The sequence below is a fragment of the Paramisgurnus dabryanus genome, chromosome 12 (assembly GCF_030506205.2).
Source record: "Paramisgurnus dabryanus chromosome 12, PD_genome_1.1, whole genome shotgun sequence".
NCBI classification, from domain to species: domain Eukaryota; kingdom Metazoa; phylum Chordata; class Actinopteri; order Cypriniformes; family Cobitidae; genus Paramisgurnus; species Paramisgurnus dabryanus.
In genome coordinates, this window is record NC_133348.1 from 21,531,274 (window position 1) to 21,552,940 (window position 21,667).

The window sequence follows — 21,667 nt, forward strand, 5'->3', positions numbered from 1 at the left end:
TACCAACAGTAAAATGGTTTACTGATTTTGGTGTCAAACCCACACATAAACATCACTGAACATCTCTGGGATTGGTTAAAATGTCAACAGCCAGGCCCCATAATAACCCATCATTAATGCATAACTTGTATAACTTGAATAACTTTAGAGATCATTGAATGCTTTTATAGCAGCAAAAAACAGAAACTTACTATTAATGTTCATAGTTATTCAATTAAATCTTTAATATGCACTACGTATGGGTGTAGTTCATGGGTCTGCATACTTTTAAACCAACATTTGGATACAGCTTACAATAAAACACTTAATATAATGAATATTAATTTTTATTAGATACTGTACATAAGTACATTCCTTTTTTATTTCTAGAAACAGATAGCCAGTGTTCCCGGAGGTCCTCCTATCCCCGGTCCTCCAGGTGGACCTCTCCTGCCCCCTCCACCACCTCCACCAGGTGGCATGATGCCTCCTCCACCACCCCCTCCACCAGGAGCTGCTATGATGCCACCACCTCCACCACCACCCCCTGGAGGTCCTCCACCACCGCCTGGACGGGCTCCCTTTGGTATGGCTCCTCCTCCGCCAGGAGCCCCTGTGGGACCATCATTGAAGAAGAAAAGCATTCCTCAGCCAACCAATCCACTTAAGTCCTTCAACTGGTCCAAGCTGCCTGAGGTGAGACTGGCGTGGACCACAGCAGTGGCTTGGGTTATCCAAATGTACACAAAGTGAAAAATCTGTTTAAGGCCTTTTGTAGTTTCGGTGACACAATTGGTGTCTCTCTTTTACAGAACAAGCTTGAGGGAACGGTCTGGGCAGAGGTTGATGACGGCAAAGTTTTTAAGGTCTTGGATCTGACGGACATTGAGAAGACCTTCTCTGCCTACCAGAGGCAACAGGTTACTGAACAAGGCTACTTTCTTTGTTTATTCCAAAATGATTTTACAAGCATTTACCGTCCCTCGTGCATGATATTTATATGTTTGCCTGTGGTAATCCTGCATCACGAAATCACAAAGCATGAGGTTTTAATTAACAGACTGTAAAATGTATAGATATCACCAGGCATTACAGAATAGTCTTCTATAAAAAGCAGACTTTGGCAAACCGTCCTCATTATGGTTGGTAAACCACAATCTTGGTGACATTATAATGCAATTACACAAATATCTTTACAGTCAAATTAGGAAGGGAAGAAGATGAAAAGGGAAAATTTCTACCATGTTAGATACATCTTGAGATGCTTAGGTCTTTGGCTCTGTCTTCGTAATCATAATTTGAAAGCATTACGTATTTTAGCTGGTATCAAAATGACTTGCTGAAGGGCTCGTAAGCATGCTTAATACATTAAAATCCATATTCATTAAGCCAACCAGCCCTCTCTAATTTCATTACTGTATAACAGACAAATTTAAGTTTTCTTATTGTTCATATATTTGATTGATTATAAAATTAAAGACAGAAGTGAATTAGGCTGTGTCCACCAAAGCATTTTTCCTGAGGCCAGCATATTTATTCAATTGTGCCGCACTTTTCCAGTACCTTGCAAGACGCCGGGTGCATTCACAGAGTTGAACAATATTCAACTATAGGAAATACCCTGTGCTTGTCCATGTCACTTTTAAGCCAGCTATCCAATCGTAATGCAGGAGGAGTGGGACAAATACAGTACCACACCAACCAGTGACTGATCAACAATTGAGAAGTTAATAGATCTATGGATATCAATTTCTGTACCATATGACATTCCCAGACTACCACAGTATTAATATATGTTTATAAAACAAACTAGATAGTAAAGTTTGAAGACAAACTTTATGTTGGCTTGAGAAAGCGTAGCCTGAACGTTTAAAACGGTTTGACATAAGTTTAGTTTAGTAGGCTATCTGGCTGTTAGTATGTTTAAGTATGAAGGTAGCATGATTTACCATGAAGCTAGCATGATGTTAGCATGATTAGCATGAAGCTAGCATGATGCTAGCATGATTAGCATGAAGCTAGCATGATGCTAGCATGATTAGCATGAAGTTAGCATGATTAGCATGAAGCTAGCATGATTAGCATGAAGCTAGCATGATGCTAGCATGATTAACATGAAGTTAGCATGATGCTAACATGATTAGCATGAAGGTAGCATGATGCTAGCATGATTAGCATGAAGGTAGCATGATGCTAGCATGATTAGCATGAAGTTAGCATGATTAGCATGAAGCTAGCATGATTAGCATGAAGTTAGCATGATTAGCATGAAGCTAGCATGATGCTAGCATGATTAGCATGAAGCTAGCATGATGCTAGCATGATTAGCATGAAGTTAGCATGATGCTAGCATGATTAGCATGAAGCTAGCATGATGCTAGCATGATTAGCATGAAGCTAGCATGATGCTAGCATGATTAGCATGAAGCTAGCATGATGTTAGCATGATTAGCATGAAGCTAGCATGATGTTAGCATGATTAGCATGAAGCTAGCATGAAGCTAGCATGATGCTAGCATGATTAACATGAAGCTAGCATGATGCTAACATGATTAGCATGAAGCTAACATGATGCTAGCATGATTAGCATGAAGCTAGCATGATGTTAGCATGATTAGCATGAAGCTAACATGATGCTAGCATGATTAGCATGAAGCTAGCATGATGCTAGCATGATTAGCATGAAGCTAGCATGATGCTAGCATGATTAGCATGAAGCTAGCATGATGCTAGCATGATTAGCATGAAGCTAGCATGAAGCTAGCATGATTAGCATGAAGTTAGCATGAAGCTAGCATGATGCTAGCATGAAGTTAGCATGATGCTAGCATGATTAGCATGAAGCTAGCATGATGTTAGCATGATTAGCATGAAGCTAGCATGAAGTTAGCATGATTAGCATGAAGCTAGCATGAAGTTAGCATGATTAGCATGAAGCTAGCATGATTAGCATGAAGCTAGCATGAAGCTAGCATGATTAGCAGGAAGCTAGCATGAAGCTAACATGTATTGCGTTGCTAGGGTACTAAGTTTGGTTGCTAGGGAGAAAATTGGCATCCCATAATGATCACCCTTCAAGCCACAAGTAAAACGGTCCAACCCCCGTGTCTCTACAATGTTCTGATGCGGAGATATAAGGCTTTGTTTATTCCGTTACTAGGGTACTAAGTTTGGTTGCTAGGGAGAAAATTGGCATCCCATAATGATCACACTTCAAGCCACAAGTAAAACGGTCCAACCCCAGTGTCTCTACAATTTTCTGATGCAGAGATATGAGGCTTTGTTTATTCCGTTGCTAGGGTACTAAGTTTGGTTGCTAGGGAGAAAATTGGCATCCCATAATGATCACACTTCAAGCCACAAGTAAAACGGTCCAACCCCCGTGTCTCTATGATGTTCTGAAGCGGAGATATAAGGCTTTGTTTATTCCGTTGCTAGGGTACTAAGTTTGGTTGCTAGGGAGAAAATTGGCATCCCATAATGATTACACTTCAAGCCACAAGTAAAACGGTCCAACCCCTGTGTCTCTACGATGTTCAGATCCAGAGATATAAGGCTTTGTTTATTATGTTGCTAGGGTCTTCATTTTCTGTTGCTAGGGGCGTGGCTTAATACCTCAATAAGAATCCTAAGAGACTGATTGGATGCCTGAGTAAAATGAGCCCACCCCTATGTCTCTATGACACTCTGGTGCAAAGATATCCATCTGGGCTTTTTATAATGGTAGTCTATGGGAGATGTTGCTAGGGTACCCAAAATTGTTGCTAGGGGCGTGGCTTAATAGCTCTGGGGTGATCCTAAGAGACTGATTGGATGCTTGAGTAAAATGAGCCCACCCCCATGTCTCTAAGACACTCTAAAGTGAAGATATTCCATCTGGGACGCTTTTATTCCCTTTTATGGGCATGTTTCCTGCCCCATTATAAGTCAATGGGAAATTTTGGGGGCCTCTTACACCCCAGGGGTACAGCTTACACCCCATTGTGAGGTATGTTCTTACACAGCCTGTCAGCCTCCTTAAATGTGGTAAGCCACAAGTTTCTACAAGTTTCTCACTCGCAGCTATGACCCGTCAAAGTTTGTCTCAATGTTAAGTCAATGGAAATTTTGGGGTGTTTCAGCGCCCCGTTTAGGAATTCGGAAGGTCCCATCAGTTAGAAAAGATATAGCACACCTCGTCAGATCAGACCGAAAGTCTGTCCAAAGTTTGATGGCTGTAGCTTGAAAGCTCTAGGACGAGTTAGAGTTAGAAATTTTAGTCTCAGAAGAAAAAGAATAACTAGATAGGTACATTTCCTGAAGAAAATGTGAAGTGGTGCTTGCCGTGGCAAAATTCTCGGGACAATCTATGATTATACTCCAACCCAAAAGTAAAACGTTCCAACCCCCGTGTCTCTATGAGGTTTTGATGCAGAGATATAAGGCTTTGTTTACACTGTTGCTAGGGTACTGTATTTGGTTGCTAGGGAAAAAATTGGCATCCACTAGTGATTACATGCCGAGTCACGGGTAAAACGGTCCAACCCCGTGTCTCTACGATGTTCTGATGCGGAGATATAAGGCTTTGTTTACTCTGTTGCTAGGGTACTGTATTTGGTTGCTAGGGAAAAAATTGGCATCCCATAGTGATTACACACTGAATCACGAGTCAAATGGTCAGACCCCCGTGTCTCTACGATGGTCTGATGCTGAGATATAAGGCTTTGTTTACTCTGTTGCTAGGGTACTGTATTTGGTTGCTAGGGAAAAAATTGGCATCCCATAGTGATAACACTCTGAGTCACGAGTCAAACGGTCCAACCCCCGTGTCTCTACGATGTTCTGATGCGGAGATATAAGGCTTTGTTTACTCTGTTGCTAGGGTACTGTATTTGGTTGCTAGGGAAAAATTTGGCATCCACTGCTGATTACACTTCAAGTCACGAGTCAAATGGTCCAACCCCCGTGTCTCTACGATGTTCTGATGCGGAGATATAAGGCTTTGTTTACTCTGTTGCTAGGGTACTGTATTTGGTTGCTAGGGGAAAAAATGGCATCCCATAATGATTACACTCTGAGTCACGAGTCAAACAGTCCAACCCCCGTGTCTCTATGATGTTCTGATGCTGAGATATAAGGCTTTGTTTACTCTGTTGCTAGGGTACTGTATTTGGTTGCTAGGGAAAAAATTGGCATCCCATAGTGATTACACTCTGAGTCACGAGTCAAACGGTCCAACCCCTGTGTCTCTACGATGTTCTGATGCGGAGATATAAGGCTTTGTTTACTCTGTTGCTAGGGTACTGTATTTGGTTGCTAGGGAGAAAATTGGCATCCACTGCTGATTACACTTCAAGTCACGAGTCAAACGGTCCAACCCCCGTGTCTCTACGATGTTCTGATGCGGAGATATAAGGCTTTGTTTATTCGGTTGCTAGGGTACTGTATTTGGTTGCTATGGAAAAAATTGGTATCCCATAGTGATTACATTCTGAGTCACGAGTCAAAAGGTCCAACCCCGGTGTCTCTATGATCTTCTGATGCTGAGATATAAGGCTTTGTTTACTCTGTTGCTAGGGTACTGTATTTGGTTGCTAGGGAAAAAATTGGCATCCCATAGTGATTACACACTGAATCACGAGTCAAATGGTCCAACCCCCGTGTCTCTACGATGGTCTGATGCTGAGATATAAGGCTTTGTTTACTCTGTTGCTAGGGTACTGTATTGGGTTGCTAGGGAAAAAATTGGCATCCCATAGTGATAACACTCTGAGTCACGAGTCAAACGGTCCAACCCCCGTGTCTCTACGATGTTCTGATGCGGAGATAAAAGGCTTTGTTTACTCTGTTGCTAGGGTACTGTATTTGGTTGCTAGGGAAAAATTTGGCATCCCATAGTGATTACACACTGAGTCACGAGTCAAACGGTCAAACCCCCGTGTCTCTACGATGTTCTGATGCGGAGATATAAGGCTTTGTTTACTCTGTTGCTAGGGTACTGTATTTGGTTGCTAGGGGCGGGGCTTGGGAGTGGCCAATGATGCGACCAGTTGCTAAACTCCGAGTCACAAGTAAAACGGTCCAACCCCCGTTTTTCTACGATGTTCTGATGCGAAGATATAAGGCTTTGTTTACTCTGTTGCTAGGGTGCTCACATTTGGTTGCTAGGGGCGTGGCTTGGGAGTGGCCAATGATGTGGCCAGTGATTACCCTCCGAGTCACGAGTAAAACGATCCAACCCCCGTTATTCTACGATGTTCTGATGCCTAGATAAAACTGTTTGAATTTTATGTTGCTAGGGTGCTTAAAAGTGGTTGCTAGGGGCGTGGCTTAATAGCTCTGGGACTATCCTGATAAATTGATTGGATGTCTGAGTAAAATGAGCCCACCCCCATGTCTCTACGACATTGTAAAGCGAAGATATTCCATCTGGAACTTTTTTATTCCCTTATATGGGCATGTTTCCTGCCCCATTATAAGTCAATGGGAAATTTCGGGTGCCTCTTACACCCCAGGGGTACAACTAACACCCCAATGTGATGTATGTTCTTACAGAGCCTACCACCCTCTTCAAATGTTATAACCCACATGTTTCTACCAAATCCTCGAGCGGAGCTATGACCCGTCAAAGTTCGGCCCAATGTTAAGTCAATGGGATTTTTCGGGTGGTTTTTCGCCCCCCTTTCGGAAATCCTGCACCCGATCTCTTATAAAAGTCATAGCACACCTCTCCTCAATAATCCGGTCAATTTGAGCCCTCTTTCGTGTGTCTACGACAAACCGTGTGGGACGAGTTACGCGCCGAAAAAGTGTGCAGACATAAGAATAATAAGATATAATAACTAGATAGGTACATTTCCTGAAGAAAATGTGAAGTGGTGCTTGCCGTGGCAAAATTCTCGGGACAATATATGATTATACTCCAACCCAAAAGTAAAATGGTCCAACCCCCGTGTCTCTACAATCTTCTGATGCGGAGATATAAGGCTTTGTTTATTCGTTTGCTAGGGTACTGGATTTGGTTGCTAGGGAAAAAAATTGGCATCCACTAGTGATTACACTCCGAGTCACGAGTCAAACGGTGCAGCCCCCGTGTCTCCACAATGTTCTGATTCTGAGATATAAGGCTTTGTTTATACGGTTGCTAGGGTACTTGATTTGGTTGCTAGGGAAAAAATTGGCATCCACTAGTGATTACACTCCGAGTCACGAGTCAAACGGTGCAGCCCCCGTGTCTCTACGATGTTCTGATGCTGAGATATAAGGGTTTGTTTATTCGGTTGCTAGGGAACTGTATTTGGTTGCTAGGGAGAAAATTGGCATCCACTGCTGATTACACTTCAAGTCACGAGTCAAACGGTCCAACCCCCGTGTCTCTACGATGTTCTGATGCGGAGATATAAGGCTTTGTTTATTCGGTTGCTAGGGTACTGTATTTGGTTGCTATGGAAAAAAATGGTATCCCATAGTGATTACACTCTGAGTCACGAGTCAAACGGTCCAACCCCCGTGTCTCTATGATGTTCTGATGCTGAGATATAAGGCTTTGTTTACTCTGTTGCTAGGGTACTGTATTTGGTTGCTAGGGGGAAAAATGGCATCCCATAATGATTACACTCTGAGTCACGAGTCAAACGGTCCAACCCCTGTGTCTCTACGATGTTCTGATGCGGAGATATAAGGCTTTGTTTACTCTGTTGCTAGGGTACTGTATTTGGTTGCTAGGGAAAAAATTGGCATCCCATAATGATTACACTCTGAGTCACGAGTCAAACGGTCCAACCCCCGTGTCTCTACGATGTTCTGATGCGGAGATATAAGGCTTTGTTTATTCGGTTGCTAGGGTACTGTATTTGGTTGCTATGGAAAAAATTGGTATCCCATAGTGATTACACTCTGAGTCACGAGTCAAACGGTCCAACCCCGGTGTCTCTATGATGTTCTGATGCTGAGATATAAGGCTTTGTTTACTCTGTTGCTAGGGTACTGTATTTGGTTGCTAGGGAAAAAATTGGCATCCCATAGTGATTACACACTGAATCACGAGTCAAACGGTCCAACCCCCGTGTCTCTACGATGGTCTGATGCTGAGATATAAGGCTTTGTTTACTCTGTTGCTAGGGTACTGTATTTGGTTGCTAGGGAAAAATTTGGCATCCCATAGTGATTACACACTGAGTCACGAGTCAAACGGTCAAACCCCCGTGTCTCTACGATGTTCTGATGCGGAGATATAAGGCTTTGTTTACTCTGTTGCTAGGGTACTGTATTTGGTTGCTAGGGAAAAAATTGGCATCCCATAGTGATTACACTCTGAGTCATGAGTCAAACGGTCCAACCCCCGTGTCTCTACGATGTTCTGATGCTGAGATATAAGGCTTTGTTTACTCTGTTGCTAGGGTACTGTATTTGGTTGCTAGGGGCGGGGCTTGGGAGTGGCCAATGATGTGACCAGTTGCTACACTCCGAGTCACAAGTAAAACGGTCCAACCCCCGTGTTTCTACGATGTTCTGATGCGAAGATATAAGGCTTTGTTTACTCTGTTGCTAGGGTACTGTATTTGGTTGCTAGGGGCGGGGTTTGGGAGTGGCCAATGATGTGACCAGTTGCTACACTCCGAGTCACAAGTAAAACGGTCCAACCCCCGTTTTTCTACGATGTTCTGATGCGAAGATATAAGGCTTTGTTTACTCTGTTGCTAGGGTGCTCACATTTGGTTGCTAGGGGCGTGGCTTGGGAGTGGCCAATGATGTGGCCAGTGATTACCCTCCGAGTCACGAGTAAAACGATCCAACCCCCGTTATTCTACGATGTTCTGATGCCTAGATAAAACTGTTTGAATTTTATGTTGCTAGGGTGCTTAAAAGTGGTTGCTAGGGGCGTGGCTTAATAGCTCTGGGACTATCCTGATAAATTGATTGGATGTCTGAGTAAAATGAGCCCACCCCCATGTCTCTACGACATTGTAAAGCGAAGATATTCCATCTGGAACTTTTTTATTCCCTTATATGGGCATGTTTCCTGCCCCATTATAAGTCAATGGGAAATTTCGGGTGCCTCTTACACCCCAGGGGTACAACTAACACCCCAATGTGATGTATGTTCTTACAGAGCCTACCACCCTCTTCAAATGTTATAACACACATGTTTCTACCAAATCCTCGAGCGGAGCTATGACCCGTCAAAGTTCGGCCCAATGTTAAGTCAATGGGATTTTTCGGGTGGTTTTTCGCCCCCCTTTCGGAAATCCTGCACCCGATCTCTTATAAAAGTCATAGCACACCTCTCCTCAATAATCCGGTCAATTTGAGCCCTCTTTCGTGTGTCTACGACAAACCGTGTGGGACGAGTTACGCGCCGAAAAAGTGTGCAGACATAAGAATAATAAGATATAATAATAACTAGATAGGTACATTTCCTGAAGAAAATGTGAGTGGTGCTTGCCGTGGCAAGTTTCGTGGGACAATTTATGATTATACTCCAAGCCAAAAGTCACACGATCCAACCCCCGTGTCTCTACGATGTTCTGATGCGGAGATATAAGGCTTTGTTTACTCTGTTGCTAGGGTACTGTATTTGGTTGCTAGGGAAAAAATTGGCATCCCATAGTGATTACACTCTGAGTCACGAGTCAAATGGTCCAACCCCTGTGTCTCTACGATGTTCTGATGCTGAGATATAAGGCTTTGTTTAATCTGTTGCTAGGGTACTATATTTGGTTGCTAGGGGCGTGGCTTGGGAGTGGCCAATGATGTCGCAAGTTATTACGCTCTGAGTCACAAGTAAAATGGTCCAACCCCCGTGTCTCTACGATGTTCTGATGCGGAGAAATAAGGATTTGTTTATTCGGTTGCTAGGGTGCTCCAATTTGGTTGCTAGGGGCGTGGCTTGGGAGTGGCCAATGATGCGGCCAGTGATTACCCTCCGAGTCACGAGTAAAACGGTCCAACCCCCGTGATTCTATGATGTTCTGATGCAGAGATATAAGGCTTTGTTTATTCGGTTGCTAGGGTGCTCATATTTGGTTGCTAGGGGCGTGGCTTGAGAGTGGCCAATGATGTCGCAAGTTATTACGCTCTGAGTCACAAGTAAAATGGTCCAACCCCCGTGTCTCTACGATGTTCTGATGCGGAGAAATAAGGATTTGTTTATTCGGTTGCTAGGGTGCTCCAATGTGGTTGCTAGGGGCGTGGCTTGGGAGTGGCCAATGATCCGGCCAGTGATTACCCTCTGAGTCATGAGTAAAACGGTCCAACCCCCGTGATTCTACGATGTTCTGATGTCAAGATATAACTGTTTGAATTTTATGTTGCTAGGGTGCTTAAAAGTGGTTGCTAGGGGCGTGGCTTAATAGCTCTGGGACTATCCTGATAAATTGATTGGATGTCTGAGTAAAATGAGCCCACCCCCATGTCTCTACGGCATTGTAAAGCGAAGATATCCCATCTGGAACTTTTTTATTCCCTTATATGGGCATGTTTCCTGCCCCATTATAAGTCAATGGGAATTTTCGGGTGCCTCTTACACCCCAGGGGTACAGCTTACACCCCAATGTGATGTATGTTCTTACAGAGTCTATCACCCTCTTCAAATATTGTAACCTACATATTTCTACAAAATCCTCAAGCGGAGCTATGACCCGTCAAAGTTCGGCCCAATGTTAAGTCAATGGGATTTTTCGGGTGGTTTTTCGCCCCCCTTTGGAAAATCCTGCACCCGATCGCTTATAAAAGTCATAGCACACCTCTCCTTAATAATCCGGTCGATTTGAGCCCTCTTTCATGGGACTATGGCAAACCGTGCGGGACGAGTTACGCGCCGAAAAAGTGTGCAGACATAAGAATAAGATATAACTAGATAGTAAAGTTTGAAGACAAACTTTATGTTGGCTTGAGAAAGCGTAGCCTGAACGTTTAAAACGGTTTGACATAAGTTTAGTTTAGTAGGCTATCTGGCTGTTAGTATGTTTAAGTATGAAGGTAGCATGATTTACCATGAAGCTAGCATGATGTTAGCATGATTAGCATGAAGCTAGCATGATGCTAGCATGATTAGAATGAAGCTAGCTTGATGCTAGCATGATTAGCATGAAGCTAGCATGATAAGCATGAAGCTAGCATGATGCTAGCATGATTAGCATGAAGCTAGCATGATGCTAGCATGATTAGCATGAAGCTAGCATGATTAGCATGAAGCTAGTATGATGCTAGCATGATGTTAGCATGATTAGCATGAAGCTAGCATGATTAGAATGAAGCTAGCTTGATGCTAACATGATTAGCATGAAGGTAGCATGATTTACCATGAAGCTAGCATGATGTTAGCATGATTAGCATGAAGCTAGCATGATGCTAGCATGATTAGAATGAAGCTAGCTTGATGCTAGCATGATTAGCATGAAGCTAGCATGATAAGCATGAAGCTAGCATGATGCTAGCATGATTAGCATGAAGCTAGCATGAAGCTAGCATGATTAGCATGAAGCTAGCATGATTAGCATGAAGCTAGTATGATGCTAGCATGATGTTAGCATGATTAGCATGAAGCTAGCATGATGCTAGCATGATTAGCATGAAGCTAGCATGATGCTAGCATGATTAGCATGAAGCTAGCATGATGCTAGCATGATTTGCATGAAGCTAGCATGATGCTAGCATGATTAGCATGAAGCTAGCATGATGCTAGCATGATTAGCATGAAGCTAGCTTGATGCTAGCATGATTAGCATGAAGTTAGCATGATGCTAGCATGATTAGCATGAAGCTAGCATGATGCTAGCATGGCTAGCATGATGCTAGCATGATTAGCATGAAGCTAGCATGATGCTAGCATGATTAGCATGAAGTTAGCATGAAGCTAGCATGATTAGCATGAAGTTAGCATGAAGCTAGCATGATGCTAGTATGATTAGCATGAAGCTAGCATGATGCTAGCATGATTAGCATGAAGCTAGCATGATGTTAGCATGATTAGCATGAAGCTAGCATGAAGTTAGCATGATTAGCATGAAGCTAGCATGATGTTAGCATGATTAGCATGAAGCTAGCATGAAGCTAGCATGATTAGCAAGAAGCTAGCATGAAGCTAACATTTATTGCGTTGCTAGGGTACTAAGTTTGGTTGCTAGGGAAAAAATTGGCATCCCATAATGATTACACTTCAAGCCACAAGAAAAACGGTCCAACCCCTGTGTCTCTACGATGTTCAGATCCAGAGATATAAGGCTTTGTTTATTATGTTGCTAGGGTCTTCATATTTTGTTGCTAGGGGCGTGGCTTAATACCTCAATAAGAATCCTAAGAGACTGATTGGATGCCTGAGTAAAATGAGCCCACCCCTATGTCTCTATGACACTCTGGTGCAAAGATATCCATCTGGGCTTTTTATAATGGTAGTCTATGGGAGATGTTGCTAGGGTACCCAAAATTGTTGCTAGGGGCGTGGCTTAATATCTCTGGGGTGATCCTAAGAGACTGATTGGATGCTTGAGTAAAATGAGCCCACCCCCATGTCTCTAAGACACTCTAAAGTGAAGATATTCCATCTGGGACGCTTTTTTTCCCTTTTATGGGCATATTTCCTGCCCCATTATAAGTCAATGGGAAAATTTGGGGGCCTCTTACACCCCAGGGGTACAGCTTACACCCCATTGTGAGGTATGTTCTTACACAGCCTGTCAGCCTCCTTAAATGTGGTAAGCCACAAGTTTCTACAAGTTTCTCACTCGCAGCTATGACCCGTCAAAGTTTGTCTCAATGTTAAGTGAATGGAAATTTTGGGGAGTTTCAGCGCCCCGTTTAGGAATTCGGAAGGTCCCATCAGTTAGAAAAGATATAGCAACTCGAGTCAGATCAGACCGAAGGTATGTCCAAAGTTTGATGGCTGTAGCTTGAAAGCTCTAGGACGAGTTAGAGTTAGAAATTTTAGTCTCAGAAGAAAAAGAATAATAATAACTAGATAGAAAAGTTTGAAGACAAACTTTATGTTGGCTTGACAAAGCCTGGCCTAAACGTTTAAAACAGTTTGAGAGAAACTTAAAACAAGTTTAGTTTAGTATTATAACTTTCCATAAACATGATACCAAAAGTTACCATGTTAGCATGTTTAGCACTAAGTTAGCATGATGCTAACATGAATTAGCATGAAGCTAGCATGATGCTAACATGAATTAACATGAAGCTAGCATGATGCTAACATGAATTAGCATGAAGCTAACATGAATTAGCATGAAGCTAGCATGATGCTAACATGAATAAGCATGAAGCTAGCATGATGCTAACATGAATTAGCATGAAGCTAGCATGAAGCTAACATGAATTAGCATGAAGCTAGCACGATGTTAACATGAATTAGCATGAAGTTAGCATGATACTAACATGAATTAGCATGAAGCTAGCATGATGTTAACATGAATTAGCATGAAGCTAACACAATGCTAACATGAATTAGCATGAAGCTAGAACGATGCTAACATGAATTAGCATGAAGCTAGCATGATGCTAACATGAATAAACATGAAGCTAACATGAATTAGCATGAAGCTAACATGAATTAGCATGAAGCTAGCATGAAGCTAACATGAATTAGCATGAAGCTAGCATGAAGCTAACATGAATTAGCATGAAGCTAGCACGATGTTAACATGAATTAGCATGAAGTTAGCATGATACTAACATGAATTAGCATGAAGCTAGCATGATGTTAACATGAATTAGCATGAAGCTAACACAATGCTAACATGAATTAGCATGAAGCTAGAACGATGCTAACATGAATTAGCATGAAGCTAGCATGATGCTAACATGAATAAACATGAAGCTAACATGAATTAGCATGAAGCTAACATGAATTAGCATGAAGCTAGCATGAAGCTAACATGAATTAGCATGAAGCTAGCACGATGCTAACATGAATTAGCATGAAGCTAGCACGATGCTAACATGAATTAACATGAAGCTAGCACGTTGCTAACATGAATTAGCATGAAGCTAGCACGTTGCTAACATGAATTAGCATGAAGCTAGCACGTTGCTAACATGAATTGGCATGAAGCTAGCACAATGTTAACATGAATTAGCATGAAGCTAGCACGAAGCTAACATGAATTAGCATGAAGCTAGCACGAAGCTAACATGAATTAGCATGAAGCTAGCACGAAGCTAACATGAATTAGCATGAAGCTAGCACGAAGCTAACATGAATTAGCATGAAGCTAGCACGAAGCTAACATGAATTAGCATGAAGTTAGCACGATGCTAACATGAATTAGCCTGAAGCTAACATAATGCTAACATGAATTAGCATGAAGCTAACACAATGCTAACATGAATTAGCATGAAGCTAACATGAATTAACATGAAGCTAGCATGATGCTAACATGAATTAGCATGAAGCTAGCATGATGCTAACAAGAATTAGCATGAAGCTAGCACGATGCTAACATGAATTAGCATGAAGTTAGCACGATGCTAACATGAATTAACATGAAGCTAGCACGTTGCTAACATGAATTAGCATGAAGCTAGCACGTTGCTAACATGAATTAGCATGAAGCTAGCACGTTGCTAACATGAATTGGCATGAAGCTAGCACGATGTTAACATGAATTAGCATGAAGCTAGCACGAAGCTAACATGAATTAGCATGAAGCTAGCACGAAGCTAACATGAATTAGCATGAAGCTAGCACGAAGCTAACATGAATTAGCATGAAGCTAACACGAAGCTAGCATGAATTAGCATGAAGCTAGCACGAAGCTAACATGAATTAGCATGAAGCTAGCATGAAGCTAACATGAATTAGCATGAAGCTAGCACGAAGCTAACATGAATTAACATGAAGTTAGCACGATGCTAACATGAATTAGCCTGAAGCTAACATAATGCTAACATGAATTAGCATGAAGCTAACACAATGCTAACATGAATTAGCATGAAGCTAGCATGAAGCTAACATGAATTAACATGAAGCTAGCATGATGCTAACATGAATTAGCATGAAGCTAGCATGATGCTAACAAGAATTAGCATGAAGCTAGCATGATGCTAACAAGAATTAGCATGAAGCTAGCATGATGCTAACATGATTTAGCATGAAGCTAGCATGATGTTAACATGATTTAACATGAAGTTAGCAAGATTTATTATGAAATTAACATAAAGCTAGCATGAAACTAGCATGAAGCTAGTATGACTTAGCATGAAGCTAGCATAAGGCTAACATGACCAAAAGACCCAACCCCCATGTCTCTATGATGTTCGGATCCAGAGATATAAGGCTTTGTTTATTATGTTGCTAGGGTGCTCATATTTGGTTGCTAGGGGCGTGGCTTAATACGTCAATAAGAATCCTCAGAGACTGATTGGATGCCTGAGTAAAATGAGCCCACCCCCATGTCTCTGTGACACTCTGCTGCAAAGATATCCATCTGGGCATTTTATAATGGCAGTCTATGGGATATGTTGCTAGGGTGCCCAAAAATGGTTGCTATGGGCGTGGCTTAATAGCTATGGGACGATCCTGAGAGACTGATTGGATGCCTGAGTAAAATGAGCCCACCCCCATGTCTCTATGAAACTCTAAAGTGAAGATATTCCATCTGGGACGCTTTTATTCCCTTATATGGGCATGTTTCCTGCCCCGTTATAAGTCAATGGGGAATTTTGGGGGCCTCTTACACCCCAGGGGTGAAACTTACACCCCAATGTGAGGTATGTTCTCACAGTGCCTGCCAGCCTCTTCAAATGTGGTAACCCACAAGTTTCTACAAATTTCTGGCTCGCAGCTATGACCCGTCAAAGTTTGTCGCAATGTTAAGTAAATGGGACTTTTCGGAAGTTTTATGTCCCGTTTTAGGAATTCTGTAAGTCGGATCCCGTCAAAAAGATATAGCACACTTCTTTACACCAGTTAGAATGTCCGTGGAAAATTTCGTGGATGTAGCTTAAAAGCTGTCGGACGAGTTACGCGCAGAAATTTTAGTCTCAGAAGAAGAATAATAATAACTAGATATTAAAGTTTGAGGACAAACTTTATGTTGGCTTGAAAAAGCGTAGCCTGAACATTTAAAATGGTTTGACAGAAGTTTATTTTAGTAGGCTATCTGGCTGTTAGCATGATTAGCATGAAGTTAGCATGATTAGCATGAAGCTAGCATGATTAGCATGAAGCTAGCATGATGTTAGCATGATCAGTATGAAGCTAGCATGAAGCTAACATGATTAGCATGAAGCTAACATGAAGCTAACATGATTAGCATGAAGCTAGCATGATGCTAGCATGATTAGCATGAAGCTAGCATGAAGCTAACATGATTAGCATGAAGCTAGAATGAAGCTAACATTTATTCCGTTGCTAGGGTACTAAGTTTGGTTGCTAGGGAGAAAATTGGCATCCCATAATGATCAACCTTCAAGCCACAAGTAAAACGGTCCAACCCCCGTGTCTCTATGATGTTTTGAAGCGGAGATATAAGGCTTTGTTTATTCCGTTGCTAGGGTACTAACTTTGGTTGCTAGGGAGAAAATTGGCATCCCATAATGATCAACCTTCAAGCCACAAGTAAAACGGTCCAACCCCCATGTCTCTATGATGTTCTGAAGCGGAGATATAAGGCTTTGTTTATTCCGTTGCTAGGGTACTAAGTTTGGTTGCTAGGGAGACAATTGGCATCCCATAATGATCAACCTTCAAGCCACAAGTAAAACGGTCCAACCCCCGTGTCTCTATGATGTTCTGAAGCGGAGATATAAGGCTTTGTTTATTCCGTTGCTAGGGTACTAAGTTTGGTTGCTAGGGAGAAAATTGGCATCCCATAATGATCAACCTTCAAGCCACAAGTAAAACGGTCAAACCCCCGTGTCTCTAAGATGTTCTGAAGCAGAGATAAAAGGCTTTGTTTATTCCGTTGCTAGGGTACTAAGTTTGGTTGCTAGGGAGAAAATTGGCATCCCATAATGATCAACCTTCAAGCCACAAGTAAAACAGTCCAACCCCCATGTCTCTATGATGTTCTGAAGCGGAGATATAAGGCTTTGTTTATTCCGTTGCTAGGGTACTAAGTTTGGTTGCTAGGGAGAAAATTGGCATCCCATAATGATCAACCTTCAAGCCACAAGTAAAACGGTCCAACCCCCGTGTCTCTACAATGTTCTGATGCTGAGATATAAGGCTTTGTTTATTCCGTTGCTAGGGTACTAAGTTTGGTTGCTAGGGAGGAAATTGGCATCCCATAATAATCAACCTTCAAGCCACAAGTAAAACGGTCCAACCCCCGTGTCTCTAAGATGTTCTGAAGCGGAGAAATAAGGCTTTGTTTATTCCGTTGCTAGGGTACTAAGTTTGGTTGCTAGGCAGAAAATTGGCATCCCATAATGATCAACCTTCAAGCCACAAGTAAAACGGTCAAACCCCCGTGTCTCTAAGATGTTCTGAAGCGGAGATAAAAGGCTTTGTTTATTCCGTTGCTAGGGTACTAAGTTTGGTTGCTAGGGAGAAAATTGGCATCCCATAATGATCAACCTTCAAGCCACAAGTAAAACGGTCAAACCCCTGTCTCTAAGATGTTCTGAAGCGGAGATAAAAGGCTTTGTTTATTCCGTTGCTAGGGTACTAAGTTTGGTTGCTAGGGAGGAAATTGGCATCCCATAATAATCAACCTTCAAGCCACAAGTAAAACGGTCCAACCCCCGTGTCTCTATGATGTTCTGAAGCGGAGATATAAGGCTTTGTTTATTCCGTTGCTAGGGTACTAAGTTTGGTTGCTAGGCAGAAAATTGGCATCCCATAATGATCAACCTTCAAGCCACAAGTAAAACGGTCAAACCCCCGTGTCTCTAAGATGTTCTGAAGCGGAGATAAAAGGCTTTGTTTATTCCGTTGCTAGGGTACTAAGTTTGGTTGCTAGGGAGAAAATTGGCATCCCATAATGATCAACCTTCAAGCCACAAGTAAAACGGTCCAACCCCCATGTCTCTATGATGTTCTGAAGCGGAGATATAAGGCTTTGTTTATTCCGTTGCTAGGGTACTAAGTTTGGTTGCTAGGGAGAAAATTGGCATCCCATAATGATCAACCTTCAAGCCACAAGTAAAACGGTCCAACCCCCGTGTCTCTATGATGTTCTGAAGCGGAGATATAAGGCTTTGTTTATTCCGTTGCTAGGGTACTAAGTTTGGTTGCTAGGGAGAAAATTGGCATCCCATAATGATCAACCTTCAAGCCACAAGTAAAACGGTCCAACCCCCGTGTCTCTATGATGTTCTGAAGCGGAGATATAAGGCTTTGTTTATTCCGTTGCTAGGGTACTAAGTTTGGTTGCTAGGGAGAAAATTGGCATCCCATAATGATCAACCTTCAAGCCACAAGTAAAACGGTCCAACCCCCGTGTCTCTATGATGTTCTGAAGCGGAGATATAAGGCTTTGTTTATTCCGTTGCTAGGGTACTAAGTTTGGTTGCTAGGGAGAAAATTGGCATCCCATAATGATCAACCTTCAAGCCACAAGTAAAACGGTCCAACCCCCGTGTCTCTATGATGTTCTGAAGCGGAGATATAAGGCTTTGTTTATTCCGTTGCTAGGGTACTAAGTTTGGTTGCTAGGGAGAAAATTGGCATCCCATAATGATCAACCTTCAAGCCACAAGTAAAACGGTCCAACCCCCGTGTCTCTATGATGTTCTGAAGCGGAGATATAAGGCTTTGTTTATTCCGTTGCTAGGGTACTAAGTTTGGTTGCTAGGGAGAAAATTGGCATCCCATAATGATCAACCTTCAAGCCACAAGTAAAACGGTCCAACCCCCGTGTCTCTATGATGTTCTGAAGCGGAGATATAAGGCTTTGTTTATTCCGTTGCTAGGGTACTAAGTTTGGTTGCTAGGGAGAAAATTGGCATCCCATAATGATCAACCTTCAAGCCACAAGTAAAACGGTCCAACCCCCGTGTCTCTATGATGTTCTGAAGCGGAGATATAAGGCTTTGTTTATTCCGTTGCTAGGGTACTAAGTTTGGTTGCTAGGGAGAAAATTGGCATCCCATAATGATCAACCTTCAAGCCACAAGTAAAACGGTCCAACCCCCGTGTCTCTATGATGTTCTGAAGCGGAGATATAAGGCTTTGTTTATTCCGTTGCTAGGGTACTAAGTTTGGTTGCTAGGGAGAAAATTGGCATCCCATAATGATCAACCTTCAAGCCACAAGTAAAACGGTCCAACCCCCGTGTCTCTATGATGTTCTGAAGCGGAGATATAAGGCTTTGTTTATTCCGTTGCTAGGGTACTAAGTTTGGTTGCTAGGGAGAAAATTGGCATCCCATAATGATCAACCTTCAAGCCACAAGTAAAACGGTCCAACCCCCGTGTCTCTATGATGTTCTGAAGCGGAGATATAAGGCTTTGTTTATTCCGTTGCTAGGGTACTAAGTTTGGTTGCTAGGGAGAAAAATGGCATCCCATAATGATCAACCTTCAAGCCACAAGTAAAACGGTCCAACCCCCATGTCTCTACGACACTCTAAAGTAAAGATATTCCATCTGGGATGCTTTTATTCCCTTATATGGGCATGTTTCCTGCCCCATTATAAGTCAATGGGCAATTTTGGGGGCCTCTTACACCCCAGGGGTATAGCTTACACCCCATTGTGATGTATGTTCTTACCGAGCCTGCCAGCCACCTTAAATGTGGTAAGCCACAAGTTTCTACAAGTTTCTCACTCACAGCTATGACCCGTCAAAGTTTGTCTCAATGTTAAGTCAATGGAAATTTTGGGGTGTTCGAGACCCCCGTTTAGGAATTCGGAAGGTCCCATCAGTTAGAAAAGATATAGCACACTAAGTCAGACCAGTCTGAAGGTCTGTGGAAAATTTGGTGCATGTAGCTTGAAAACTCTAGGACGAGTTAGTGTCAGAAATTTTGGGGTAGAATAATAATAATAATAATAAGATATAAGTTTAATAGCAATAACAATATGTTGGCTTTTTCAAGCCAACATAATAAGTTTAAATACAATATCAGTATGTTGGCTTTGTCAAGCCAACATAATAAAGATAGAAAAGTTCGTCGGAACAAACTTTATGTTGGCTTGAGAAAGCCTAGTCTGAGAGTAGAGTTTGACAACTTAGCATGAAGCTATCATGATTTAAGATAAAGCTAGCATGATTTAACATGAAGCGAACATGATTTAGCATGAAGCTAGCATGATTTAGCATGAAGCTAGCATGAAGCTAGCATAATTTAACATGAGGCTAGCATGATGATAGCATGATTAGCATAAAGCTAGCATGATGCTAGCATGATTAGCATGAAGCTAGCATATTAGCATGATGCTAGCATGATTAGCATGAAGCTAGCATGATGCTAACATGATTAGCATGATGCTAACATGATTAGCATGAAGCTAGCATGATCAGCATGAAGCTAGCATGATTAGCATGAAGCTAGCATGATGTTAGCATGATTAGCATGAAGCTAGTATGATTAGCATGAAGCTAGCATGATGCTAGCATGATTAGCATGAAGCTAGCATGAAGTTAACATGATTAGCATGAAGCTAGCATGATGCTAGCATGATTAGCATGAAGCTAGCATGATTAGCATGAAGCTAGCATGAAGCTAGCATGATTAGCATGAAGCTAGCATGAAGCTAGCATGATTAGCATGAAGCTAGCATGATTAGCATGAAGCTAGCATGAAGCTAGCATGATTAGCCTGAAGCTAGCATGATATTAGCATGATTAGCATGATGTTAGCATGATTAGGATGAAGCTAGCATGAAGCTAGCATGATTAGCATGAAGCTAGCATGATGTTAGCATGAAGCTAGCATGATGTTAGCATGATTAGCATGAAGCTAGTATGATTAGCATGAAGCTAGCATGATGCTAGCATAATTAGCATGAAGCTAGCATGAAGCTAGCATGAAGTTAGCATGATTAGCATGAAGCTAGCATGAAGCTAGCATGATGTTAACATGATTAGCATGAAGCTAGCATGATGTTAGCATGATTAGCATGAAGTTAGCATGATGCTAGCATGATTAGCATGAAGCTAGCATGATTAGCATGAAGCTAGCATGATGCTAGCATGATTAGCATGAAGCTAGCATGAAGCTAGCATGATTAACAGGAAGCTAGCATGAAGCTAACATTTATTGCGTTGCTAGGGTACTAAGTTTGGTTGCTAGGGAGAAAATTGGCATCCCATAATGATCACCCTTCAAGCCACAAGTAAAACGGTCCAACCCCCTTGTCTCTACAATGTTCTGATGCGGAGATATAAGGCTTTGTTTATTCCGTTGCTAGGGTACTAAGTTTGGTTGCTAGGGAGAAAATTGGCATCCCATAATGATCACACTTCAAGCCACAAGTAAAACGGTCCAACCCCCGTGTCTCTACAATGTTCTGATGCGGAGATATAAGGCTTTGTTTATTCCGTTGCTAGGGTACTACGTTTGGTTGCTAGGGAGAAAATTGGCATCCCATAATGATTACACTTCAAGCCAGAAGTAAAACGGTCCAACCCCCGTGTCTCTATGATGTTCTGAAGCGGAGATATAAGGCTTTGTTTATTCCGTTGCTAGGGTACTAAGTTTGGTTGCTAGGGAGAAAATTGGTATCCCATATTGATTACCCTTCAAGCCACAAGTAAAACGGTCCAACCCCTGTGTCTCTACGATGTTCAGATCCAGAGATATAAGGCTTTGTTTATTATG

At 42.1% G+C, this 21,667-nt stretch overlaps 1 protein-coding gene across 2 annotated transcripts in view; it reads left to right on the forward strand.

Moving 5' to 3' along the window:
• Positions 1-21,667, forward strand: part of daam1b (dishevelled associated activator of morphogenesis 1b) — a 100,894-nt gene that overhangs the window by 38,215 nt on the left and 41,012 nt on the right. For both annotated transcript variants that reach the window (XM_065257165.2, XM_065257166.2), the window contains exons 14-15: positions 370-675; positions 792-899. In XM_065257165.2, coding sequence (XP_065113237.1) covers positions 370-675; positions 792-899 — 414 coding nt within the window. The remainder of the gene's footprint in view (positions 1-369; positions 676-791; positions 900-21,667) is intronic.